Source organism: Eurypyga helias, unplaced genomic scaffold (genome assembly GCF_000690775.1).
Source record: "Eurypyga helias isolate BGI_N326 unplaced genomic scaffold, ASM69077v1 scaffold8918, whole genome shotgun sequence".
NCBI classification, from domain to species: Eukaryota; Metazoa; Chordata; class Aves; order Eurypygiformes; family Eurypygidae; genus Eurypyga; species Eurypyga helias.
Window position 1 is genome coordinate 13241 of NW_010267544.1, and position 27634 is coordinate 40874.

Here is a 27634-nt window from a genome sequence, read left to right on the forward strand (position 1 = left end):
CCCAGGTCAGTGGAGAAGGAGGGGAGGAGGTGCTCCAGGTGCCGGAGCAGAGATTCCCTGGCAGCCTGTGGTGTATTTTAAGGTTTGGGTTTATTTCTCATTGTCCTACTCTGATTTGATTGGTAATAAACTAATTTCACCAGTCAAGTCTGTTTTACCCTTGACGGTAACTGCTAAGTGATCCCTCTCTGTCCTTACCTCGACCCACAGGCCTTTCATTGTATTTTCTCCCCCCTGCCCAGCTGAGGAGGGGAGGGATGGAGTGGCTCTGGTGGGCACTTGGCCTCCAGCCAGGGTCAACCCACTGCAATAATTGAAATGGAAGGTATGAGATAGGAACCAGTCAAGTCTGTTTTACCCTTGACGGTAACTGCTAAGTGATCCCTCTCTGTCCTTACCTCGACCCACAGGCCTTTCATTGTATTTTCTCCCCCCTGCCCAGCTGAGGAGGGGAGGGATGGAGTGGCTCTGGTGGGCACTTGGCCTCCAGCCAGGGTCAACCCACTGCAATAATTGAAATGGAAGGTATGAGATAGGAGCAGATTGCTTCTTGAAATACAGCTCCCTGGTGCTCGGTTCGTTTGTCCAGTCCCATCTCCCTTTATGGGGATGTAGGTCAAACGCTGTTGAAATAGTCCTTTTTTCTAGAGCGGGTGTGCTCATTGCAATGCTGTGCTGCAGGAAGGAAGCAAAAAGGTCAGGGCAGGAGTGAAGGAGACCTGCTATACACTGCACGGTGTAGCTGCTGTCAGCTCACCCTACGCCCGCCACGGCTGCCGCCTGGGAACCCACCATCTCCCACACATCCTGGTTTATTCTGGAACCTACAGTGCAGTCTGAGAGATCCCACGTGAGGGGGGTCCACAACTGCAGGGTGCTCTTGTCTGAACTTGGTAGCCCCAAAAACTTTCCTTTCTGAGCTGTTTCTTGCACTAGAGTGAATCACAAACTAGCACCTGTTTTTTTGGAATATGTCCTAAGATTCTGCATGTCCTAAAATAGATTCTGTTTTTCCACTTCTGTTTTCATTAGCCCCAGGTTTTGACATTCTGTTCAGAGATGTTTTCACTATAGAATCCATTAAGATAACATAAATTCCAAATCAAACATCTCATTCAGCATATTTCCTATTTAAATTTCTCCTGTGCACTTCCCGTGTACTTATCTAAGGGTTGGCTTCTTTATTTGTATCAGTTGTCTCATGATAACTGGTTTTGCAAAAGAGCAAAAAAAGGAAGCTTGAAGAGAAAGGAGAAAATTCATTGCTTGCATAGCCTTGTTCCAATTGAGTGTTCCTTCCCTCTCCTGAAGTTTATTGATCAGAAAAATGTTAAAGTTGTTGAATAGTTTGTTTCCATTTCACAAATGTGAATCATGATTATTGCAGAAAGATAGGAATGTATTCATCATTAGAATTTGCTTTACACATTCATTTATTTTTTTAATCTATAATTCTTATTGAACTAAGAAAACTCAGAGGCATGTGTATCACTGCAGAGAACAAAAAGAGCCTGATTGAGCCAGATGGAAGGAGATCAGCCAAGCACTTTCCACAGTGCAAAAATACAAACTTATGAGGCCACTTCTTGATAGTGCTGAGAAATGTTATTTCCCCAAGGTTGGGGAAGATACTGGGGGTGTTGCCAATGTGCTGAGTGGCTTAAAGGCACATGGCTAGGGTGCAAAATTTGGGCACGCTGCAGCCATTGGTAGATCTGCCCACTTAGAGCATGGGGTAGGTTTTTAAACTCTTGCAAACAGAAGCAAGCTCTCCAGCTCTCTGCTTTCTCTGAGCTGGAAGCTTGGTAGCTGTGTGACCAAGCTGGGGATCTGGGCTTACCAGATGAGACACAGTGCAGTGCTGATGTCGAGTGTACTGGAGTTGGCCAGTGGTTCACATCTAACTAGGTGGGCAGAATGAAGATGGCTCTGTTTGTAAAATGTGTGGCTCCGTCTTGAATCAGCTCAGGTTTTTGTTGGGACCACTTTGCTTCTCCTCCAGCACAGCAGGCTCATAGGTTGGTTCATCTGTTCAGAGTTCCCGAGTGAGCAGTGTTCAAGCAGGACCTTCCGTCTTTCCATTGATGCTCTTGGGTTTTCATGGTCATTAAATGAGGCTATGTCTGGTTTCACTGTCTCTCTTCGCCTCCTACTCCTCCTTTTGGGTCTCATATCATTAGATTCATCCACTGTTGCAGATTTCTTTTTGTAAGCAGTGTGTGTCTGCCCTTTTAGTCATTCTCTTCTGCCAATATAACAGGCGTAAAGCTGGACCCTTTGAGCTCTGGGGGGTCACAGGACCATGCAGCTGCAGGAGTCCATCCAATCAAGTAACATCTTTTACCCTCATAATGATAATTTCCCACTTTAGCAAAACACCCTGCTGCCAAACTCAGTGATAATGAGCCTGTCAGTGCATCAGTGCACTTCCAACCGTATCTAGAAAGTAGGGATTGTTTTTTGCAAGGCAAATGAAGACACTGGTGATTAGCAAGAAACAAACCAATGATTCAATACATCACTGGCCACACATACCAAATCATTGGTTTTCTGTCCTGCTGGGCAGCAGCTGTTCTATTTGCTCTTCAAAAATGTAGGTTTTTTTCTAGAAGGTGAACATTTCTTCAAGAACTGGAGGCAGCAGGTAGTTGCATCTGGCACTGGGCATGGACCTGTTGATGGGGTCCTTCTGAAGCCGCTGAGAAGTTGGATGAGCTTTCCACTATTAAACTGCTATTGGATGCATGTGAATACAGTGATAGGATGGGGGAAAAAAACCCAAAGCAACCTCCTTTGAGAATCTATATGAAATTGCAGGACAAAAATTGCTGCCCTAAAACTTACAATCACTGAAAGAATTAGAAGTTAATCATAGATATCCTCATATGGCTTCTCGCTCTATACCAGTTGTGTACTCAGTATCCTTACAGATCGTCTAGGCTCAGCAGTGCTGCTGTTTTCATAATCCTTGCCTTGCCTAGCTGGCTGGATTGAAATGGGATGTCTACTCCGTAGCATTTCTGAGTAAAATGCATGACCCCGAGTCAGTGGGACTGCAATCTGCTCTGTAATGAGACAGTCCTGATATTTCATCTTCTCTCCTTCCAAGGTACCTACGTGATGACAGTGACGGCGAATGATGCAGATGATGGTACTACGGCGAACGGGATGGTGAGATACCGGATCGTGACTCAGACCCCTCAGAGCCCATCGCAAAATATGTTTACTATTAACAGCGAGACGGGAGACATTGTCACTGTGGCTGCTGGACTTGACCGAGAGGTGAGTTTAAAAGCCATCCTACCAGGTTTCCTGTTGTTGAGGGTTGCTGACTTGCAAAGCCAAATCCTGTCTCAAACGCAAAGCTTCTGAAAGCCTGAGCTGCAGCGTGGAGATCGTGGTCTTTGCTGCTGCAGCAACTGTGGGGCATCATGGCTTTGATGTGATATTTTTGTCTTAATCCATATCGGTCGATGAAACCCTGGGAGAATCTTCAAACTCGTGAAGCTGATATTTTCCTCGTGTAGCTTTGTACAACTCAAAGATGTAGAAAATACTCCAGAAGGAGCAGAGGGATGTATAAATTGGCATTTGTTCCCCTTCTGTCGGGGGACGAGTAAGTGCCAGTTGTCTACAGCCCTTTCTAGACCTGTCTTGCTTAGCTCTTTGCATGTTACCTTTGGAAGCAGTGACACAGCCTCTGCGCAACACACTTTGCGTGTCTCACGATAGCATCCTTGTGTCATTTCCAAGCTAGCAAAATGTCTTCCAGTGATTTTGGTTTTGTGTGAGGCTCTGCCTTTCGTACCTCTTCTTCCTGGTATTTTACATCGTACAGCTTTTTTCCAAACACAGAAGCATACTCTATTAGTGTAAGCTACATACCGTGATTCTCAGAACTCTGTCTTCTCCAGTTGTGAGTACAGCTCAAGGACAAAGCGTTTATACCCCATTGAAAAAAAATCAATGACAGTGGTGGGTTGGAGTGACCTGGGAAGGAGCGGACAGGGCTCAGTGGGTGTGGAGGGAGAGAGGGAGCTTATGTTCTGGGTTTTTTCCCATTGGACTGTGTGGTTCGTGGGGTGTCACCTGTCCAACAAAATTAGATCTTGATCAACTAAGCGATGGGAAGGATCATTGCTCATTGAGCAGCCAGGCACAGATAGTATGGCTGCGCAGCAACTACAAAAGGACTTAGTCTTAGGCTCAGATGTTTAAGTTCAGGCAGTCCCCAGAGATGACGAGTCCAGTGAAATCTGTTTTGAGAGAACCCAATATGTTGCATTTCTGAGAGAAGTCACCAGAAACTGGTTTTGTTCTTCCTTTCTCTCCTTTTCTCCCCCGTGAGCGATGGCAGGGACCGAGCGAGTGTATGGGTTTCCTGCCTGGGACACCAAACTCCGGGGGATGAAAACCTCCAGCACCGCAGAGATGTTTTCCCCTTGCACATCAGCCCTGGCAGCACTTTTTGGTCCAGGCCGACATGCATTGCTCTGCTGAGGTCTGTGCTTATCTCATCTGCCTGCCTGGGGCTGCTTTTTTGCTTCAGAGCTGCACAGCAGCTTTGGGAGGAATCCCGTCCGTGGCTGTGGAGCCGCTGCTGAGGGGGATAAAAGCAGCGGCAGCAGCTCAGCAGCAAGCGCGGGCCGCAGGGCAGGCAGTGGGACCAGCACGGGAACCGGGGCCGGCTGGGAACAGCGCAGGTTTGGGGTTTGCCCAAGGCACGGTTTCAGGGTGAGCCGACCCAGGGAGAGATGCCGTGTGAAACAGCTTTCCAAGGAGAAGGTCGGGTGAGCGGAGAGCTTTCCAGATGTGGAGCCAAGAAGCAGAGCTGGGGGAGCAGAGGAGCACCACAGCCTGCGCCTTTCCCCCTGACGTGGCAGACGGCGCAAGCACAACCTAGGGCAGATTTGACCTTTCCCTGCTCTTTTTATTTAGAGAACTGGGGAGTTAGCTGAATCTTAAGCAGGTAGATTATCCTGGGCGATGCTGAAGCCTGCAGCATGCTTGCAGTCGAAGAGGGGAAACAAGTGCTGTAGAGATTGCTGGCAGCCCTCGAGGGACGGTGGCAGAGCACTGGGAGGAGGGATCGGAATTCTGGCAGGAAAATGCTGATTTTATGGAAATGACAGAACTATTATTGCCCCCTTGACATCATTGGGGGCCAGCATTTTAATGTAGGGCTTTACGGGTAGAGAAAGGTCATTGGTTTATATTAATTTTAGAGACATAGATTGGGATGGCTTGGTGGGAGAGAGGCTTTAATCTCAGCAAATCAGCTGAAAAAAGGGGCAGGTGATAATTAGGGGGAAAGGGTAGGGCAGAATGGTCATCTTTTTTTTCAGATTCATCTCATTGTGTCTGAAGGATTTTAAAACATTGCAGGGGAACCATGTGCTTCCCGTTAGTTCCCCTGTTGCACCGTGTCTGGGAAACCGAGGCACGCTGCGTATGGAAATATGGCATTGAGCATCCCACAGCTGAGCACCAGGTTGGGCAAGGGACGCTTGGATCGAGGCAGAACAACCAGCTCTGGGCACAATGCTGGGGCTGCCCTGAAGCTACGGGACATGCTGATTCCCAGGGCTCTCTGCTGCGTTTCAGGATTACATCTGGAATTGGCTAAAGTTTCTGTTTTATTAACAGGAAATTGTATTAGGACTAAATTGAAAACTGTGTTTAAGCACTGCCATAACTGTACTACAGATTGGTTTTTTGTTTTTGTTTGTTTTTCCTGAAATCTTGAGAAAGCTATTAGAGGAGTAAATTTGGTTTGCTGCTGACATTTTCTTGTTGTTAGGAAAAGAAGCAGAAGAGCAGTATTTGGAATGCAGATTTGTGTAAATTAAAATGTTAACAAATCTGACCTATTCAGCTGAAACTACTACAACCAAGATAAATTCCCTGGATACCAGTTATTTCTCCAAATGCTTATTGACACATTTATCAGTGCCTATGACACTGTCATGTTAAGCAGCGTTGAAACAGAAACAGGTTTCAGTCTCTCTGGAACTTTCCACCTTGCTCCTGCAATGCAAAGGCGCCTCAAAGCAGGCGCAAAAATAACTGTCAAAGCTATTCCGTATCCAAGAGACACGTCCACATTCCAGATCCAGCATTTGTCTTTCAGAGGGGAGGAAAGTCACTTCAGAACTGGTGTTTCTAGCTCAGCGTTTCTGTTGTGCGCTCAATAAGTGAGACTTCCCAGCGCTCTCAGCACCTCCACTTAAATACTGGTTCTTTACTGGTTTCTTACTGATTCTTTAAATGTCCTAGAAGCTGGACAAAGTGTTCCAGCTTGTTTCGTGTCACAAGAAGTGTTAAAGTTAAGCTGCAAGAAACGTATTTTAAGACAAACTCTTGCAGCTTGCTGGTGTTTCTAAACCCTCATTTCCACAAACCGAGGAGGAAATTAAAAACTCAGCCTCTCGAATTGTGCTAGTCTCTCTAAATATGTCTGACACTGAAGATAGCAAAATGAAAAGCCAAGGTATTAAAATATTGATGGTTTTAAAGTTATCTTACCTGGTTCCCATTAATCTGGATGTAAATACGGTTACAATGCTCTGTGTCCATTCACTCATTACGACTGTGCTTAATTGAATGGATCCCCAAGGAAGATAAAGATAATTGGACTGCACTTCATAAAAATTATTAAAGGAGGACAGTTTAGCAACAGCCTGATTTAAGCTCCTGGATGCCTAAGGGTGAGAAATGCCAAAGGTGGAACAAAGGAACATCTATCCCTTGAACTAATAGGGAAAGTGATAGGGATTTAGAGTGCGCCAGAGGTTCAAAGGTACATTCCGACAGCCAGGCTTAGATGAAAAAGGTTAAAAGCAGATTCTTGCTGTAATACAGGAAAACATCAGGGAAATGTAGGAAGTCTGTTGCTGATTTAATGAAACTAGGAGGGAAAGATCAAACAGTGGTGGGAGCACAGGATGTGTGGATTAATAGGGAAGGCTGTGAACATCGGCAATGGACAGGTTGTTACTAAGTTCAGGGGGTAGGAGGGGACCAGGCTAGCTTATTTAATCTACAGCAGGCTGCTGCAGAAATGGGTGGTACTGCTATCAGATGCTACCCAACTGATAGCTTAATTTAGCAGTGCATCTGAATTCCAGATTTCATTGCTCTCCTTTTTTTTTCCTCTGGGAAGAAAACAACAAGAGGTACAAAAGGGTCAGCTGTCCCCAGCTGAGACTCAGAGACAAGCAGAACATTCCTATTTCTGTTTTCCATTCTGAAAAGTAACGTTTCTCCTTGTAACTGTGCAAAAGGGACCAGATCTGTTCTGCGTGTTAGCCCGTTCTGTCCGCTGTGCATCCCAGGCGGGGATGGAGCCCGGGCTGGCAGTCCGACGGTAAGCTCCCCGTGCAGTCACACAGCCCCATCACCTCTTCTGATTTCTCTAGGGGCAGAATATCTGTCTCAGTAGCACAGTAAACCTGCACCGGGGCTATAGTATAGGCAATATCATCCTCTGAAGAGCTTCCCCTAAATATTTTATAAACACGGACTTTGAGCAAACAGGAGGAAAAAAAAAAAAAGAAAGAAGTAGTGAGAGAAAGGAGGTGGTTGATCCCCCACTCTGCTGGCAGGCCAAAAAAACATGGAGGCATCTCAGATGTCATCCAGGCTGATTTGAGATAATAAGTATTTCGGCTCTGCGGTGCTTGTAGTGTAATGTTGCTAACTTTTTGAGATCTCCTTTAGAAAAGAGGGTCCCTTCCCAGCACGTTCATCTCATGTTGGAGAAATGAAGAAAGGCAGGAGCTCTGAGCTGCTTCTTCCGAATTTCTGTGTGTTTGTATTTCTTTTAAATGTGATTGGAGCTCTGCTGCTGCAAATGCTTTTAAAAATACATGAAATCCGATTCTGTGATTACTACACTTGGCTTTCCGAAAACGTGGTGTTGCTAGTCTTTCTCAAGTGAGTGAAAGATAAAAGGAAGAGCCTGCCAACAACTGAGTTAGTGGCTTATTTTATTTATGAATGAAATGGCAGGATTTTTATGGAGAAGAGGAAAAGTTCTTCTTATTGGCAGAGACAGTTGGATTCTTTTCCAACACTCAGGTTTTGGTGCAACTAGACATTTCTGATAGAGCAGACATTTGAAATGTTATGTTAGAAAAAATTCATGATACTGTGTTCCTCCAAAAACTGAGCCGGGATTGGTTTTTACCATCTGTAGTAACTATTTTGGGTTCATTTATCTTCAGGTCATTGCAGTAGTTTTTCAGTACCTCCTTGTTACTTCATTTCAGGTGTTAGCTGGAAATAAACATGGCATTGCGCTGGTGGTAGGAATTTGGTCATCCATTGGGACTGCTGTAATTCATCCTTTGTGAAATACACCCATAGACAGCAAGATTACCCAGATACATTGGTTTTAACCTGGGTTTGGCTCTTCCAGCCAGCCGATACTCTAAGTGTAGCCAACAGGTAACACGGGATGAGCCTTGCTTTCTGTACCAGGAAGTTTTCTTCTGACAGGAGAGTCCAGCAGCTTTCAATCCCTTTTCTGCCCCTGGAATATCACAGAAGGATTTTATTCTGTTCTATATTATGGTCGCCTGTGTTAATTGTTTCCCCTCACTGCATATCAATGCGATGTTCTGCAAAGCTGCGCCTCCTCCTCTGAGCAGGGTTGGAGGAACATCTGCTGCAGTGTGAGGCTGAAGGATCTCGACACGATACAAGTGATAGATGAGTGAATCTGTGCAGATTATCAGTCGTGTGTGTGCACTGACAAAATACAAAGAATGAGGGAAAGGGACATGTAAATGGCTTGCCTGCATCCTAAGAGTTTCTGTTTCCCATTTTCCTCCCTCAAATTAGCCATCTCCAAGGAGCAGTGCGGACTAATGCAGAATTGGTAAGAGGATGTCACCTTCTGACAGGCACAATCTAGCATGCACTGTATTTGCCATTTGTATCTATTACAGGAGTTCTTCGAAGTGAGAGGGATTCTGGTTTTCATGTTCTCTCCATTATTTTTTCCGGAGAAGAACTAAAACAAGGTTGTTAGATTCTGCTGAGCCACAAATATCTTGCTTATAAAGATGAAATTCCCATATCACTGCATTAAAACGTGCAGAAAAATGCATCCACAGCTGAACTCACAGGAGGAGAACGAGAGTGAGAAATTAGCAATTATTTTGTAGTGAAGCACATCCATTTCTATGAACTTGGACCACAAGCCCCTGTATTTAGCTTCCAGACTTGCAGGCTCCCAGAGTGTTTTCCAGTGACTGAGATGATGAAGGACTGTAACAGACTTCCAAGGGTAAGTGGCTTTTCCACTTCTCACAGCATTCAAATAATGATTGGAAGTCCTTGTGAGCGTGTCTTCGAGCCAGACATAAACTACTGGAGTCTTAACAGAGGTAAGCAGGTAAAATACCGTAGCATCCTCTGTACAGCAGGTCTGACAGGGTGTTTTATTTGTCCCTTCTAGCCTTGGGCTTAACCTTTCCAACAGTTTCCCTGTTCTATTGGGAAGCAGTTCGCCAGCCCTGTCTCACAGCAGGCTCTGCCCTCGTTCTCTGCCTGGCTGCCACATGCCATCCCAGGGATTTGTGGAGCACAGAGTCATTCTAGGGGATGAAAACCACTCTATAAATGTCATTTATCACTGAATTCTGTGTTATTCCTGATATCTTGTAATTTTTCAGGTCCGTGTAACAAAAATGTAAATACTGAAGCTTTATATATTAATAAGCCTGAAATCATTACTTAAAGATAAAACTGGTTAAATTATTCAGTTATAAAATTATCCCATTTCTATAGCAGCATATCCTGTCAAAGGAAGAGCTGATTAGCCATAAGCTGAATTTAGCCAGTAGATTAATGCTTGATTCTGGTTTATGTTTCCACATTGTATGTAGGACTGATTTGAGCTCGCTCCATCATTCCAGCACGCATTTCATTTTCTCATTACGGACCAGAATTTTTCAGCAAATTATGGTGAGGAGCACTACCACTCATCAATGAAGAAGGTTCATTTTATTAACCCCATTTAGTGCCTTTGGAAACACGTCGTGCACCCAATGGAGTGCTGCTTGTAGTAATTTGAGATACCAGGAGTTAGCAGATGGGGAGAGCTTGCGTCTGCTCTGCGTACCGTTGGTCCAGCATTGCTTAATGGATTCCTCAGTAGCCCAGGTTGCAGGAAGGGAAAGATGTCTGCAAAGCCTTGTCATAGAAATAACACCTTTTTTGATTAAAAAGGGAATTATGTCATTCTTTCTGAAGCTTTGTTGTAGTACCTGAAAGGAGTATTCCCCGTCTCGTCCCTCCCATGTGCTTTTCTCCATCAGCAGTGGCTATGTGTCTTTCTGGTGGGTGTTTCCAGAATCATCTGTACCTTTTGGTCTTATGCATGATTGCTTTAACTCACTGAAAGTGAGTTTTTAGAGCTCGTGTGTATGCAAATGTGGGGGTTTTTGTTATTTTTCCTTGATAAAAACCTGATAGCTAGGTAGGATTTTATATGGATAGAGGAAAGGATCTGAGCCATGGGCGTTGGAAGATGATAGCATGAGTATGTGTTTCAGTAAAAAAAAGAGTATTTGGAGATGATACAGAAACTTCTAAAGAACACAAGAGTTTTCTTGAAAAAAAAGAGGCTGATAAATAGCTTGGAAACTGTGGGAGTCCAACGAGTAGATAGGAAAACAGCCATAGTATTTACCTCCCAAAAATCTCACCAGCAAGATGATCAGGATGCCAGTGTAATGGGCTGGAGACCAACTGGTTCTACACATTGTGATGATGTGTTGGCACCGTCTGAATGCGAGTCTGTGTAAGGTCAGCCTAGCTGTGGTTTCCTCCGCACACGATCACTCATTATCCTCCCTGCGCTTAGACACTAATGGCCCTGTCATCACTGGGGGGTTTAGGAAGTTAATAACATCGATGAGCAAAGAGAAACACTAATGAAGGAAGTAAGACAGCACAACAAACACGTATTTAATCATATTCCCTGGACAGGCAGAGCATGCTTTATGACTGCCTGCGTTGCTAATCCTTGACAGATAGATGTGTGACATTTATTCCTTGACACCTCTGCTTTTCGGGAAGAAGCACTTTGCATGTCCTGGAAGACCATGGCAGGGTCTGTTTGGTTAAGCAAGCTGCTCAGGCTGATAGTTTCCATGAAACCTTATCATGCTGTTCCGGTTATTTCAGTTTGTGCAACACAAATTCTCTGGGATTCAGAAAATCGTGGTTAACCTGTCACCAGGATAAGCAGTCCTACCACGGCTGGGATGTGTTGCATCTTCTTCACCTCTCCTCTTGCCCTCTGAAGGAGAGCATCAGAGCTGTTCGGGCGGGGTGAGGAGGGACCCATGGTTTTGTGGCCATGCTGATTCTCTGGAGAATTTGGTGTCACATTTGCAGACCAGTTTCCGGGGAGGCTTCGTCTTTCCTGATGAGGCCCACCCCAGCACCTGACAAGGTGTTCTGCCGCGCATGGCTTGCATTTCTCTTGGCCTTGCTCCTGTCCAAGGGCATTTCATTCCCCATCAAATTACGGTTTTAATAAAGAGGACCAAATAGAGCAATGGTGCTGCTTTTGTCAGTCTAGCTGTGCTCTGAAGTTTTTCGGTTCGAGTCCCTGTGTCTGAAGATGCCCGCAGAAGGATGCTTTCACCATGGAGCAGAGAGAACCGGTGTATAAAAGTAAACCTACTGCCAGTGTACATCTCCCATGGAGCTGATGCCACTGAGAATGAGCCCTACCCTTTGGTTGAAACAAAGAGTTTCCTCCCACCCAGACAGGGCATATTTACTGCCTGCCAGAGTAGCTCCCAATTTGGTTTTTTAATTCTCTTTTTCCGTTTGTCTTCATCTCCTTTATACACCTGGCTTCCTTCAGGTTCTGCGAGCAGTGAGATGCCATAGCCTCTGGAGGAGACTGTGCTGATTCACCTGTTAAACTGCAATAACTTCTTATTCGGTTTTGGGCAAGCTATTGAAGAGGTTACCAAATTGAAAAGCTACATGATTTGTGGTTGACCTACTCGGATAAAACAAACCTTTCGAGTTTAATTGGATCCAATTACAGAATCTGAGCAAGAATAGGACTGATACCCAACCTAATCAGTTCTCTTTTTAAAGTGTGGAAATCTTCAGAGCCTCTCCTATAAGAAAATTCCACACATACTAATAGTCCATAGACCCTTCTCTTTCTTCACACACATTTTAGTATGTTCAGAGTTCTGGTACAGTCTGGGTGCACTTGTTTCAAGTTGCTCATGAAATCCCACCTCTGACTACAGTGGGTTGGTTTATACATTATTCAGTAGTAAAATCCCAGCTGAATAGGGTGGGGAAAGAAAATGAAGTATTGGAGTGGAAAGCTCACCAGGTCCTTAGCATAATCTCTCTGGTTCAGACCTGCATTTCTTTTTCCATTTGAGCTTGTCTTACAGTGGAGTAGGTTGTATCATTCCAATTTTCGGTAGAAGACTACCTGCTCAGCTCAGGCAGATTTGAAGTATTTCTTCAGGTACACCACGTACTTTCCAACAGCCCCTTCCCTCTCTAAAGGGATTATTGTCTAAATCTTTGCCGGGTCAAGTGAAATAATTAAACACAAGCTGGCTCCACTAATTAACTTATCCACAGACCATTGTCTGTTATTAGCATTTTAAAGAGTCTTTGTTAACTCTTCCTTCCTAGACCTCGTAGTGGTTTTTTCAGTAACGCAACCCATTCCTATTGGCATCTTTGGCTACGTTTCTTACTAAAATACTATCGTCGATGCGTTTGTCGGAGCCTGAATGAGTTTACAGGATGTTTCAGTCTGCAACAGTTACTTGTGGTGACAGAGCATAAGAAAAAGGCAGCTGAAATGCAAAGGTGTGTAAGTGTCGGAAGACCAGATACAGGCTTGTATTCTGAAAGTATTCTTAAAATGGAAAGTCATCAGTGTAAACGATGGAGAGACCAAGATGTGCTTTGTAAAATGTAATTAAAATGGTGATATATCTACTGACTTACATCAGAGCTTTGGAACCATGTCAGGATCACAGAGTATGGACTTGCTAGGGATGTAATGCTTCCAAGAAGACAGAAATGTCTGCACATGGACAAAAATGTGGAATTTTGCTGTTCTAATTCCTTGAGTTCTGCACTAATTAGTATCCCAAAAGGTGGCTTTTTGAAGGGGATAACTGTTCTTGTTAGACACTTCCAAGCATCACTAGACTGGCTGTAAATAATGACAGTGTCAGGTACCAAGGTTTGGGATCTTCTCCGTTCACTACAGGTTGAGCCAGGGTCTCTTGGGTAAGGCCAGCAAGGTGTCAGGTGCAGGCAGGAAGGAGCTGTGTGTTATTTTTCCCAGAAAGCATCGAGGAGCTCGTCGCAGCAGAGCAGTGAGGCCGTTTGTTCTTTTGTCATGGTAACCTCACCATTTTTTCTCCAAATTTTTAGGATAAATATTTTCCTTTCATTGTTGTTCTGTTATTCTAATTTTCAAAAATTGTGGGGGTTTAGTGTAAAAAATCCTCGTTAAGTAGAGAATGTGTCAGTACAGTGATGTTTTATTCAAGCTATTCATTTTTTTTCCACTTAAAATGCTTTCTGTTCCAAATGCCTTTTTTAGAAAAATGAACGTAGTTTTCAGTTCAAGTAAACAGGTCACATACTGAGTGACCTCAAATCTGATGGCTAAAATTTAGAAGGGGAACTAATTGGATAAAAATGTGGTGACTCATACTGTCCATTCGATAAGTTGGCCTTTACAGTCTTAATTTATACGGCTCTCTGAAAAATAAATAGATTGTAGTTTCACATTCATACCAATGTGGAATTTATCAGTTTATAAGGCAGAATCTTATTTTAATAGTTAAAGGTTTGGGCAGATACTCAAACAGTGGCCAGGCTGATTTCTGTTGCCTGAGGAGGGGAAGGTTTGTAAGTCAACAGCGAGTGACTCTTGTAGAATTGGTAAAGCCTTTCTGGTAGATACCTGCTTTTGTAAAGGGAGGGTTTGAGACCACCCGAGCAAGCATATGCCACATCAGATGCCTTCTTAGGAAGCATTGTTTTCACCTTCTGGAGGTGAATTTCCGAGTCATAAGAAGAGCAGCATCCCTCTCTAACTCTGTGCAAAGCCTGTGGTTTGCTTGCAGCAGAATGGAGCTGGTCCAGCCGTAGAGATCTGCAGTGTTCAAAATACCCTGCAATCCACTGTTTGTGTTTTGCTCACAGGAGAGCTTGTACTGAGGTGAAGTGAAGTAGTAGATGAGAGGATACTCCACGCATTATTCATTCTGGAAGTGATTTGTTTTGGAGATGTGTATGTTTCTGCAATTATTTTAGCCATTAAACTTCAGCCCTGAAAATGCTTTCATCTTGGCTGATTCCATCTTTTTGTGGCCATGGCAATGCAGAGGAGTGTGATGGGAAATGCGTTACTAGATTTGTAAATTATGTGCATTTTTCCCCCCCTTGATGTTTGATATCAGAAGACATCATGTTTGACAGAACAGGTAATGAACAGCATTTGCTTGTAAATCAGCTGCTAGATGTGGGCTGAATGAATGCATATTCGAGCATAAAGGGAACATCGGAAAGGGTTACCAGTGCTCCTCACTATCAGAAAATCTGCCCTACAGATGAGGAGCGGGGACAGCTTCCATCAGCATGTGCTGGAGAGGCACTGACTGACGGCAGAAATTCAACGTATCAGCTGTTTGCAAAGCAGCCGCTGCCCTGACTGCGGCGCGTATGGGTGTACCTAAACCGACTGTCTGCGAGCAGGTGTCACTGGTGCTGGTCAAACAGCTTGAAGTCCAGGGAAATCTGCAGGACGTTGGGTGGACCTTTGGGCGGGTGGCCCGCCCGCAGCCCCTTTTGCCACGGCAACATTCCTGTGAACCCACAAACTGGAGAGCTGGAGGATCTCTCAGCTCTATCTGTGTGAGTGAAAACTGAAGCATCAGCGATCGTTTATGCCGATGATCCTGATTAGGCAGGAAATGCCCCACAAGAGTTTCCCACCCCCAGATTAGGCCAAAATAATGATTTTTTTTTTAATTGTTATTATCAATCAGAAAAAAGTCTGGAGAGAATCAACATTTTTATTTCAATAGCTGCAAAAATGTCACATTGATATTGGTCTTGTAAAATGATGTTTGACATTTTAAAAGATCAATTTTTGTCAGAGTTATCTCAAACCATTAAAACCATTGTAAAAGGGACTATTTTGAAATGTAAAAATAAATTCCAAGTGAGGGGGAGGTTTCAAATGCCATTCCTTGGGAGTGGTTTCACTCTTAGGATCCTCTGATGAAAAACCACTTTGTCATAATAATCTCCACCCGTTTTCATCCTCAGGCCCCTTCAGCTTTCTATATGGTCTCTGCCACTGCTGTCAAAACTACCATAGCAGAATTTAGGGATGTTCTCCCGAAAGCTAATTCCACTGTTTGCAGTAAGAGCCCATTAGCGTAACGCGGAGTGACCATTGCCTCCAGTATTAGCATCTTCAAAGGCTGACTGACGGATTTGAGAACTGGATTTTGCATTATTGTGCTGACCCCCCAGTGCTGTTCCAGGGCAGGTTTGGAGCGGAGCACAGGCATGGTGATTTTCTTACAGTGTCCATAGGAAAAATAAGGTAGGCTAAATTACACACTTAATAACCAGATGCACGGGGGAGCATTCAGGGAAAACGCATCAAAACATCTTGCAAAAGCTCATTTAAACTTACAGAAATTATTGTTTGCATTTTCACAGGCAGTTATTTTCAAGTCTAACCAGCTGTATCTGTTTGGAGTGGCCCTAAATAAACACAGCATTACATAAACACAGAATTTGTTTGGGGATTTTTTCCAATGAGGTCCAGGCCCTGTTTGTTTCGTGGTACCGCACAGACTGTGAGAAGGAGGTGTCTGAATTTCGATGGGACACTTTGACACAGAAAATCCTGTTCTTAGTGTGTTGGTGTTTCTAAATCCTATGGTGACAGCTACCTTAAAAGAAGACATGGTAAATAATGTGGTATGGTTTTTTGCTAGAGGAATTTGAATGGAAGTAGAAGGTCCAAGCTGGCGATTACATTTCATTTAACATTTTTCACCTTCTTTCGGTACAGCAAGCCAGCGTCTGGAGCACGCTGATGCACTGTACAGGCGTTTTGCTGACAGGCTTCCCAGCAGCAGATTGGTTCACTGCTTATTTGGAAGGCCGGATGATTGCTATTCAAGGAGAGTGGCATGTCATGATCTGCGGCGATAACGCCGCGAGCCCGCCGTCGCTGCATTGCCATCTCACAGGGTGCAATTACCTGATAAACGGTGACGCTCTCCGTCGCCCTGCATTGGTTATACGCTGCTGCAAGTCCAGTCCACGAAGTTCAACCCGGCGCTCAAAAGTCCTTAAGCACCACTAAAGTGTTCTCTAGCGGGTCCCTGTTTTATAAATGAGAAAATAACCACGGTGACTCAAGGCGCAGAGACGCTCGGCTGTGACTACTCTGTTCCAAACAGGAATAGAACATGAAAGAATAATCTGAAAGACATGATGTGTTTTATTGAAGAAATAATCACAGAGTCACTTATCAGAATCAGGAAACCTGCTTTATCCTTTGTTGCATTATAAATAAGAGTTATATTTGTTCTTGGGAAACAAGCCTGAAGTGCACTGCAGCACGTTATTGAGAGTGATGCACGGGGAGTGACTGAATAAATGCTGCCTGTCTGTTCCATTAGGTGATGATGTTTCTTCTGTGTCTCTGCTTTCCCCACCAGGAATGGGCTGTTTCATCATTCCAGAGGTGCAGCCTGACCATTTGTCAGGTCACTCATTACTGGATCTGGATTCGAAGCTGACCGAAGGGAGGATGCTGCCTCCCGGGGAGGGGAGCGTGGTGGTGGGCAGCAGGCAGGGGCTGGGGGGTCCAGCCATGCCCCGATCTGCTCGCTGCCAGGGTGGGCTCTCCAGCGGTGGGGAGAGCGCCAGGCCAGGCCATCCCAGAATGATGTGGAGGAAGGAGGGAGAAACATCTGTGCTGCACCTTTCTGTGTCTCCGGGAATGGGGGGAGACAGTTGTGGAGATAGAAAGATGAGGCGGAGACCTTTGCAGGGATGGAAGATTAAGGAGGTTGGCATGAGAGGGTTGGTAGCAGAGCCTCATCAGGCTTAGGAGCATCTGCTCACCCAAACTAGCCTAGCGCTTACTCGCTCCTGGGATTGGACATAAGTAGCCTTGAAAATGACTCAATCTGGTTAATATATAAATGGTGCTGGTTTTGTAGGATCTCTTATGTTGAAGGAAGAAAACTGAAATCCCATTAAAAGTGTGAGCACTCACAGTTGTTTGGAAAGAAGTCAAGTAATGATGAACCATAGCCGGGATGTTGCTGCTGCAGAAAGAGGTTGAAGCTGTCTGTTTTCTGTACATCATGAGAAGAGTTTCTGCAGTTACAATTTTCTGCCCCTTTTCCAGTCTTCATGTGAACTCTGGCAAAGGCTTTAAGCTCTGAATTCAAAGGGATATAGAAAAAGCCGTTCTAGATGGGGCAGCCCACGTAGCTGAGCATCCTCTCGTGATACGGGCGTCTGCCAGAGCTTCAGGCACGAGCTCTTGGAGCTGTGTGTTTGCTGGTTGTGTCTCGTGCTGGGTGATTAGATGTAACAGTGCACAGTATCATCCTATAACTTGGAACACAAAACCACTTCCGTGCTCTGTCTTGACTCTTCGTACGCTTCTGGGCAGAAGCTGTTGCAGCCGCCAGCTTTCCATCCTTTCAGATTAAATGTCAGTTGATGGCGGAGTCATCCTCAGCGTGAGCATCCTGCTCATTCTGCTTCCCCGGCTCTGGAGAGCGTGCTGATGAGCAGCTCATCTGGGAGCAGTTTCGAAGGAGATCTTTGACTTTCTTTTGCTTCCCAGAGGAATTCATAATTATTTCCTCCTTTATCATAGAGTGCAGCTGGAGGCTTCAGCTCCATTAGAATTGCCCTGGTAATTTCACAGTGGGAAATTTACAGCAAACAAGGGACATTAACGTTAAATAAATTTATGCAACAGCAACCCTCACCCAATCTGGGAGCAGTTTCGAAGGAGATCTTTGACTTTCTTTTGCTTCCCAGAGGAATTCATAATTATTTCCTCCTTTATCATAGAGTGCAGCTGGAGGCTTCAGCTCCATTAGAATTGCCCTGGTAATTTCACAGTGGGAAATTTACAGCAAACAAGGGACATTAACGTTAAATAAATTTATGCAACAGCAACCCTCACCCAAGTCATTAAAAGTGTGTGCAGTTTTTAATGGATGCTTCAGCATGGCATTTGATAAGTTTGTTCATTTCTTTTCCCAGTCTGTTGAGTATACGTATACACACACACATAAATTTTTCTGCTAGAGGCATTGCTACAAACTGGCTGTGGCCTCGAATGTCCCCTCCTTGCAAACACTTTAAACATGGCGATAATCCCAACCGCAGCGGAGGGAAGAGAGGCTGTCACCGAAGAGCGGATCTCGGGGTGTGTGCGCGAGCGTCAGGCTGCGTGCGACTCCAGTAATCCAATTGAACTATGTAGTGATTCTGAATTATGTCTATTTGAAAAGACAGGATATCATAGAGAGTGCTAATATGGTGGAAAATTATATTAAGCTGAGACAAGACAAAGTTGATTATGTGCTAGACTAGTGCAGATGTGCCTGGCGCTAGTCATTTATGCATATTGATTGATCTTAAATATAGCAGAGCAGAGGATGGGAGTGGTGTTTGTATGGTTATTGATATAGTTTCAACTCTTTGGGCTGTCGTCGTGCTTTCAGATCCAACTATCATGACTGATACAACTCCTGATCCGAAGGCTTGATAAGAAAGCAGGCATGAGGCTGATGTCCTAGCCAAGGCAAACGGCAGTTACGCCCTTCCGAAGCAGACTGTTGCACTCAGTTCATGCAGATAATTCAGAAATGTGCCAGCTCTTTATGTCTCAGTGGAGCCTGAGCGTAAGCTGCACCGGAGGCTGCAGCTGGGCTTCAACAGGCTTTGGGTTTCAGCTGGTTTTGCATTGACTCTAGACTTGGTGGATGCTGCTGATCTGGGCTGTGCATTAAACAGCCTGAGCGTGCTCACCTGAGCGTTTGCTGCATGATCAGCTTTTCTTCACTTTGCTAGAAGGAAGATACTTGGGTTTTTAGTTGATTAATTTTGGCTTTTACAAACCTGCACGAGCAGAAGTGTAGTTTCTCCACGTCTCCCACGTTCCAAGCAGTGAAGCTGTAAACAGGAGGGTTTCAGTACCATTCTTTGGTTGTTCCTCATTCCTCATGAGCCTGTATTAAGATGATATTCTATAGTGTGACTGTGCTTAGGGCCACTGACCTTTGCCACCAAGAAACTTGGCTTCCGAGGGCTTTGTAACTCTGCTGGCATCGTTTGCACGGAGCTTGAAATGTGACAGAGGAGTCAAACAAGATGCTGGTTTTCTAATAAACAAAGTATTTAGAAGTAGAGAGAATTTGAAATTAAGCAGTCAATAAAATGGATTTGTGGCTGTATGCACTGGGAATTTCCTAATACCCCAATCTGGAGAGTTTACATCTGGCCATCTCCACCTGCCTTGGCTCCAGCCTGAGCTCCGTGCAGGTGAAGTCTGCTGACACAGATGAGTTTGCGTGATTATGGTTTAGTTCTGAAACAGAAATTTCTAAGTATGTTGAATTGAGTGCATATCACTTCCTTTGATTTATGTCTGAGCTAAGGTGAAAGAACTCTATCTGTGATTATAGACATCAAAGACAATATATTGAAATTCAGTTATTATAATGTACACATCATTTATCAAATCCCTATCCAATAATGCCAGCATTTGCTGTGCAGAAAATAAGGCTTGATGGATTACCCGCTTCTCACCATCTTTCTGAAGGCCAAGGAAGGCAAACACAGAATTACTTCAGAAATGTCAGACTCAGGCTCTCTCAGTCTGGGGAGAGGGACTGAAACCAAAAACCACAGGGCAGTCAGCAAAATACGTAGGCAGGGTGAGAATTTCAGAGCACTTACTGTCCCCAAAGGGAGCAAATTCCTTTGTATCCTGCTCACATCAAGAGCAGGAGCGACCTACTGACTACAGGCAGAACATCTATCACTTTTTTCAGAATTTGGCCTGGTTTAATGCCTGCTCTTGAGATGCTGCTGATCTAAAGAAAGCACATTTTTTACATATAAAGTAGTAGTGATCTGGACTTGGATCTATAACAGCCAGTTCTTGCCTGGGATCTAAAAAAAAAAAAAGGCTTTGAAATACGAATTTCAAATTAAAACCAGCAAAAAATAAATAGCAGAAGATACTTCCATTCCTTACTGAGCTTCTATTCAGTTTCTGCTTCCTGTTTTGACAGTGTAAGTTATACTTGGGTAGGAAAAAAAAAGGAAGCCCACAAACATAATTGCAACCATGTCTAATTAGGCAGAGCTATGTAAATTTAGCGTTTCTACATGATTATAAATGTCAGGAGAGCCTTAGATAAGACATGAGAGTTTTGAGTATCTCTTGTGTACCTAGTCTAAAATGTCCTTATTGCTAATCCTATTCATCTGGAGTTGCTTCCTAATTAGAATATTTATGGGCTAATAAGGAGGTGAACAAGACACTCCAGTTCTGTTCCAAAGGTGAGAGTAGGGATTCATTAGACGCAGCGTCTCTGTTTTGATTGCTGTACAATGTAATTAACATTGTGCTAGACAATCATTTTAGATTTACCTTAACAACAAATATTTAAGAAGATTCCTGTTGTTCTCTCTTTGAGTCTAGGTCTGCTGAAACCAAGAGCTGTTATGTCGTCGGCTTGGAGAGATTTTGAAGTTCTCAGGCGGTTTTTTGCTATTTTATTTTGCAAACTGTTTTGACCCCTGTGTGTCAGTTTCCAGTGTTTCTGAGTTTTGGCCATACTAGCTAAAAATGAATCTTTTGCATATTTTATGAATTCATGTTTTATGAATTTCATATCACTAAGTCCTATTTTATAGAAATGCTTATTTTGGTTTTTCTTCCCAGAATTTTCAGTTTCAGCATGTCTGTATCCAGTGACCCGGTATAAAAAGAACTTTTGAAGTCAGGGATGGTTTAGCTGTTTTTAAGTTACAGTGCCACGAAAGCATCATTACAGGCTGATGTTCAGTGCCCATGGCCAGACTGAGACAGTACCAGAGCCATCCCATGAATCTCACCCCACTGGGCTGTAGGCCTTCATGATCCACCACCGTGTAAGGATTTGGATGCTTCTCTGGGACCTAATCGTACCCCCTTGGGAGAAGGTCCAGTCCTTGCCCACCCTTCCAGCCTGCGAGCCAGGTCGCAGAAGACGTCGTCCAGCCGTCTTCCTGCTGCATCCTCCCTGGTTTTGGCAAGATGCCTCTCCCTTCTTGCTGCCAAAGCCCCTGTTTTGAAGGACCCCTGAGCACAGCCTTAGGAGAGATGACCAAGGGGAAGCTGTGAGGACTACCAACCCCAAACCACTGGCATGCAGGGGAGCGGATCCTGAGCAGTGCTGCTGGGGCCAGGGAAGCTGGGGTGCTGTTTCGCCAGCCTCAGAGGTATCTCCTGTTGGAGGACCAAGGCGCAGAGTTTCCATTCTCCCTCTCCCCATCTCCCTTTAATTGAAGCCCGGCTCGTATCTACAAACCGTGTCGGAGTTCTGCAAAGCAGTGTCCATAATAAATACAAATGCTAAATTGTCTCAAATTTTTGCCATTGCTGTGGCCAGTCGGAAAATCAACTCCTAGTCAGGGATAAGCTGCTCAAAGCAAAGTCTGGAGGTCTCATCTCCTCTCTTCGTCTTCGTACACATGCTGAGAAATAAATTCCATTGTCTGAGAAAACAACATTCTGTGACTTTAAAGGTGTTATCAGAAAAGTTGTTAAGATGGCAAGTCACGTTACTTCAAGTCTTCTCTGTATAAATTACAGTTAGGAACGAGAATCTCATAGATAATTATAAATATAGCATCATTCTACTGCTGATGGAAATCATTATCAGCCATTATCAACTTTAATTAATATATTCACATTATTCAAATCCAGGTAGAAAATGTTCTTTGGCATCAAGTCTAGAATAATAAGGTTTGTGGCTTTTGTGCTGCTGGAAAAGCAGCTGGCAACAGGGGAGCAGCGTTGGGGAAACACTTTGTTCAGATGCAGTGTCCAGCAATTTATCTGTCCTATAGATCTCACCCATTTTCCACGCCTGTGTGCAAAGGCTGGAAGATGTCGTGTTTCCGAGGGTTATTTCTCTCCTTGGTGGACTGCTTCCACCCCAGAAGAGCTTTGCTGTTGTTTGTGGCATCTCAGTTGTCTCCGTAGCAACCAGGGTAATGCTGGGGAATACACAATTGAAGATGCGAGGAATGAGCACTCATAGCAAATGTTCTTCACTATGAAAAATGATTGAAAACAAACAGAAAATATGGGCTAAATAAACCTCTGCTAGTTCTAAATGGAATGCTTCTTGAAAATTTCCATTAGACCTTAGCAGCTCTTTAAATAAATAACCAGTATGTCCCCTTCCATCTGAGGTTTTCCATCTGTTGATTTTGTTTGTTTGCTTTTGTCCCTTTTATAAAATTCCGAGCCTCAATTCTGTCACACATACAGCCCCAGGGAGCAGCACTGGGTGCGCAGGTTTGAATGTCCCCCTTCTACTTGAAAAAGAATCTGAAAAATAACATCAGGCAAATGTACAAACCCTCCCAGACCCCACCTGCCACTCCAGAGCGCGAGCCGTAAATCCCTGAATCCGCACCTGCTGTGTGCCCCAGGAGTGTGGCCGGGGGCCTGTTTCGCCCCCACGACTTTCTAGGAGAGAGAGGAAGATGTTTTTACAACCAGGTATTCCCTGCTCATCCGCTGGGCTCCCCTTGATGTACGCGATAAAGCAAGTGAGACCTGCTGGAAGAGATGCTCCTGCATCCTCCCACCCCTCCATGCCTGCTCCAGCCTGCTCCAGCATTCCAGGACCCTGGGCTCACGGCCTCTCTCCACAGGCCAGGCAGTAATACCTGGATAATTCCGCCTCCCTGGGATGCGCACCTTGCAGCATCCGACCGGAGGAAGGTACCAGCCCAGGAGAGTCTGTTCTGTTTCAGATGGAGCGGTGAAAATGGAATCTGAGATGTGTTTCCCGCTCTACCCCTTCAAAGTGACAGGGATGACTTTATGTGGGGCAGGGTCTGTCCTCTAAATCAATGACTCCATGGGCTAATGGTTTAGTTAGAGACCTTAAAGACTCAAAGTAAGAACCTGTTACAGCTGGTTTGAGTTAGCACTTTGTTTCTGCTGTCAGACAATAACATTTCTAAACCTGGATTGTTCTGACATTTGCTATGAGAAAAGAGAAATAAAAAATCCATACAACTCCCATTAACTGAGAGTGAGGTAAACACTGCAGTTAGTGGGATGAGATAAAACCTTTTCACCTCTGGGACATAAATGTGAGTGCAATTTATGATAAAATTAAATACATTTCATGATCTCACCTTATTCCCCACAGGGAGTTAATCCATCTCACAAAATTCTTAACACATACCTGTCACAGCTTCCAGCTTCAACTTAGGAGAGGCCAAGGACCAGAACCCTAAATCCCTTCAGATCCTGCCTGAAGGATGCCCGGTCTTACCGCCTTGCTTCTTGCTTGTGGTGAAGTACATCAGCTTCTAGACCTTCTACCTTCACAGCATGGTTTTGTCTGAGAAGTGGAGGAAATAAGGCAACACAGATACAACACATAGTGTTTCGTACACCACCTCCAGACCTGAGGTGCGAAGCTCAGTAGAAGTTTAACATTATAGACTGCTGTAGGAGTAGAAGGAATGCTTATTTTCTTTTCCAGAAGTACAAGTCTCACCAGCATTTAGGAGAGCATTAAACTTAGAATCTCATCAGCCCCTTCCAAATCTGCTACAGGAGTAAGACATTAAACTGGATTCTGAACACTAGTGCAGTTTTGGGGATGTTTCCCTTGTGTCGTACAGGGAGCTGAGATTACAGAGATGGGCCCACAGACAGCCGAGATGGGGAATTCGACATCCTGACCAAAGCAAAAATGCTTTGTTTTGAGGGATTCTTCATACCACAATATACCCTTTCCAATTGTCAGAAGGTCTCGGTGGGAGCATCAGGACTATGGCTTGCAGCTAGCGTAGCCTGAACAAATCACAGCCCGCACGTGGTCGCCTGAGGTGGGACCCAGGCTTACTGCGGGTGAAGGGGAGCATGCACACAGATCCTTTAAGGCACTGTAAATCCATACCCCTGCTTGTCTCACAATAATGTTTTTACCTACCTATATCCTTAGTCTTCAGTTACATTTTGCTGGGCTAGTTACGTCGCTGAGTATAAAATGATGAATTGCTGTCCAAAACCTACAGTCTAGTTACAGTGGCAAAAAGCTTCATTCTGCTGTAAGAAATTCATAGAATCATAGAACCATAGAATGGTTGGGGTAGGAAGGGACCTTAAAGATCATCCAGTTCCACCCCCCCTGCCATGGGCAGGGACCCCTTCCACTAGACCAGGGTGCTCCAAGCCTCATCCAGCCTGGCCTTGGACACTCCCAGGGATGGGGCATCCACAGCTTCTCTGGGCAACCTGTCCCAGTGCCTCCCCACCCTCTCTGGGAAGAATTTCTTCCTGATATCCAACCTAAATGTCCCCACTTTCAATTTAAACCCATTACCCCTTGTCCTGTCCCTACAGGCCTTTGTAAAAAGTCCCCCCCAGCTTCCTTGTAGGCCCAGATTTCGCTCGGAAAACTGGTGCATCTCACCAAAAGGACTTTCTTGCGCATAGCAACAGGGCTCAGCTGAGGGTGAGGGGAAGGGAGGTAACACTGCCAGCATGGATTTCATCGGTATACCTTTACTTAGGTGCATGAAGATGACTTAAAAATGTATTCAGCATCTCCAACTGGACTCCCCAGACTTAGGAATGCCTTTGAAAAAATTCTTACTTCCTCTCCCTGTTCCCCATTTGAGTAATGGGATAATTCCCAGCTCACAGAAATTTAATGAGTATGAATTTGTCAATATTTATACCTACAAAGAAAATAAAATATGCCAGCACTATGTGTAGCATTTCAGTAAGCTCGTCAGAGCAGCATCATACATGATCAGGTTATGGGCTAACAAGGATTAATTATCTTGGCAGAATTCTGCTTTGCGATTTTTCATCTCAGTCTGTTACTTCTGAGTCTTTTATAATGTAGGCTGCTAAATTCAGGGTTATTTTGCTTCTCGTATGAAATTCAGCTCTTCCATACGCAAATGTTGTTTAAGAGGAAAAGTAGCCGGAATTGGAGAGAACTGAAATGCTGAAACTCCCTCTTGCAGCTAATAGCCAAGAAACTGCTACATTCCTCCAATTTTATAACAGCAAGAATTACGTTTTATCCCATAAAGATGGTTGGCAAGTTCCTTTTTCATACCTTGTGGCAATGTGAAGTTAATTCTGTATTACAAGAAGCCAGGAGGTTGTCAAGGGGATCTCTGTGGTGCCGATTCCTTTATAAAACTTCCCCTGCTAAGATGGAACCTGCTCCCGGCCACTTCAAGGCCTTTGACACTTGCAAAGAGCCCGTGCATCCCTTAGATGACAAAAAGCATAGAAATTAAATGCTGCCTGATTAAGGCCCTGATCTGAGAAAATTAAATTCTGCCTTCAATTATTGCAATGGCTTGTGGCTACTGCTCCATCCTCGCTTTCCATACGGCTGTAAGAAAGGGCCCAGGTTACACTGCCAAAGGTCTCCCTGTCAGCCGGGACGTTTTAGGATTATCGAAAATCCTTCCTGGTCCACTCCCTCCTCTTTCAAATTAATAAACACGGCCTTTAAATTTCACACTTTGTGTGTCAATGCACTTCTTCTGGAGTACTTTTTAAAAAACTGTTCTGACCAGAGCTGCTCCTCCTGCTGCTGGCACTGAGCAGCCCCTGTCCTGGATGATGACGATTGCTCTTTTCTAGTCTCACTTGGACACGCAGTGACTCTGCTGCTGGAGATCTGATTAAGGCTGACAGGCCCAGGATGGGAAGGAAAACGGCCCTGCTCATCACAGTGGATTCTCGCAGTGGCACTCTGCCACCCGACTTCTCAGTCACTGAGTTTATCAGCAGTTTTTCAGATTCTCGTGGAGCCATTCGTTCCTGTTCCTCACTTCCCCGGTTTAATCTCTTGTCTGAAACCTTCCGAGCAGGCAGTATATTGAGTTGTAGAGGGCTTCACTCCCCAGAGCAGAAGACGCATACCCTGGAGGGTTGCGGTGACGTCCTGCTGCAGCTGGATGCCCCTTGGATGGGCATCGCATCCCTCAAAAGGCGCCTGCAAAGAGTCTGGGTCACCAGAGGTCGGGTTCCAGACCCCATTGCAGTACTTTTCTGCTGAGTCTCTGGGCACAGTTGAACCCAAAAGATGAAGGCATCATCACCAAAGCTGTTTACTCAAATGCTCAGCATAGCAATCAATATTTTCCTGGGATCTCTCTGTTTCTCATTCCCCAAATGTTGTACCCCAGAGAGCGGTGACTGCTGAGAGCATCAGCAAGCTCCACGGGAAGCTCCACGCTATTAAGACCACTCTCTGCGAAAACTCCTTTATTTTGGTGGCCTTTCTTCTGTAAGGGTATACATAATAACCCATTCATGACTTACTCAAATCCATTAATACAATGTTTAATAAAAAAAAACCCTTTCTTTTATATTTGTCTAATACATCTACATATAAACATTAGGATCATTAGTTTCTAAAAAACAGCTGAGATGCCTCGTTCCAGTATAGCGTTTTATCCTCCATTAATCCTGGATTTTGTTCAGTGAGTGATTTGTACCATCTAAGTGGTTGTAGCTGTGTTGCAGTGGTAAGTTATCACCATCTTTATTACCATATTTCGCTCTGGACGTGCGTGTTTTTTCTATCAGATTCAGTCTGAATTATATCCCTCCTTCTACCCAAGATGTGGTACAACAAGCAGGTGTTGAATCCACTGCATATTTTTTATTTCTTTGGTGTTATTAATATCACAAACTGAGCAAGATCAAAGCTTGTTGTTGTTCAAATGTCTTTGTTTTGTGTCATGGGTTAGAATTTCCAGCCAGCTCAAAATCCTTCCCTCACAGGACAAGCTTTTGGGTACTTTTCCCACAGCATTGAAGATCCTTTCCTTTGCACCTGTTTTCACATAAAATTTGACTTTTCCGTGGGCAGCAAGGCTTGCAGGTTAGCTCAGGGATCATCCCCACAGCAGTCAGAGCAGGGGCTGGGTCGGTGCCGTGCAAAGCAACGCTACGATTGCTGCTGTACCAAAAGGGTTGGCAAACGTCCGTGGCTTTGGGGTCAGAGTTTGCCGAGGAGGAGTCCCCAGGGGAGGAGGCAGGACTGATTGCTGTACGTCCCATGTTGCTCGATCCCCAGTGCTGATCCAGGACACCAAACATTAAGATGCATATAAGGCATAGAACCCATGATGGCTTTTAAACAGGGGTTTAAAACTCTTCCAGGTGAGCCCACACTGACTTAACCTGCCCTGTTGATCCTGTCTGGAGTATTTGTCTATGGCACCTGGAAGAGCGAAGCCCTCTGCAAAGCCAGGGAAACAAAGC

The 27634-nt window shown here is 44.6% G+C and overlaps 1 protein-coding gene across 1 annotated transcript in view; it reads left to right on the forward strand.

The window, feature by feature from the left end:
• CDH4 (cadherin 4, type 1, R-cadherin (retinal)) overlaps window positions 1-27634 on the forward strand; it is a 93174-nt gene that overhangs the window by 11051 nt on the left and 54489 nt on the right. Inside the window, exon 2 of the mRNA XM_010157457.1 lies at window positions 3110-3282. Within this exon, the coding sequence (XP_010155759.1) occupies window positions 3110-3282 (173 nt within the window). The remainder of the gene's footprint in view (window positions 1-3109; window positions 3283-27634) is intronic.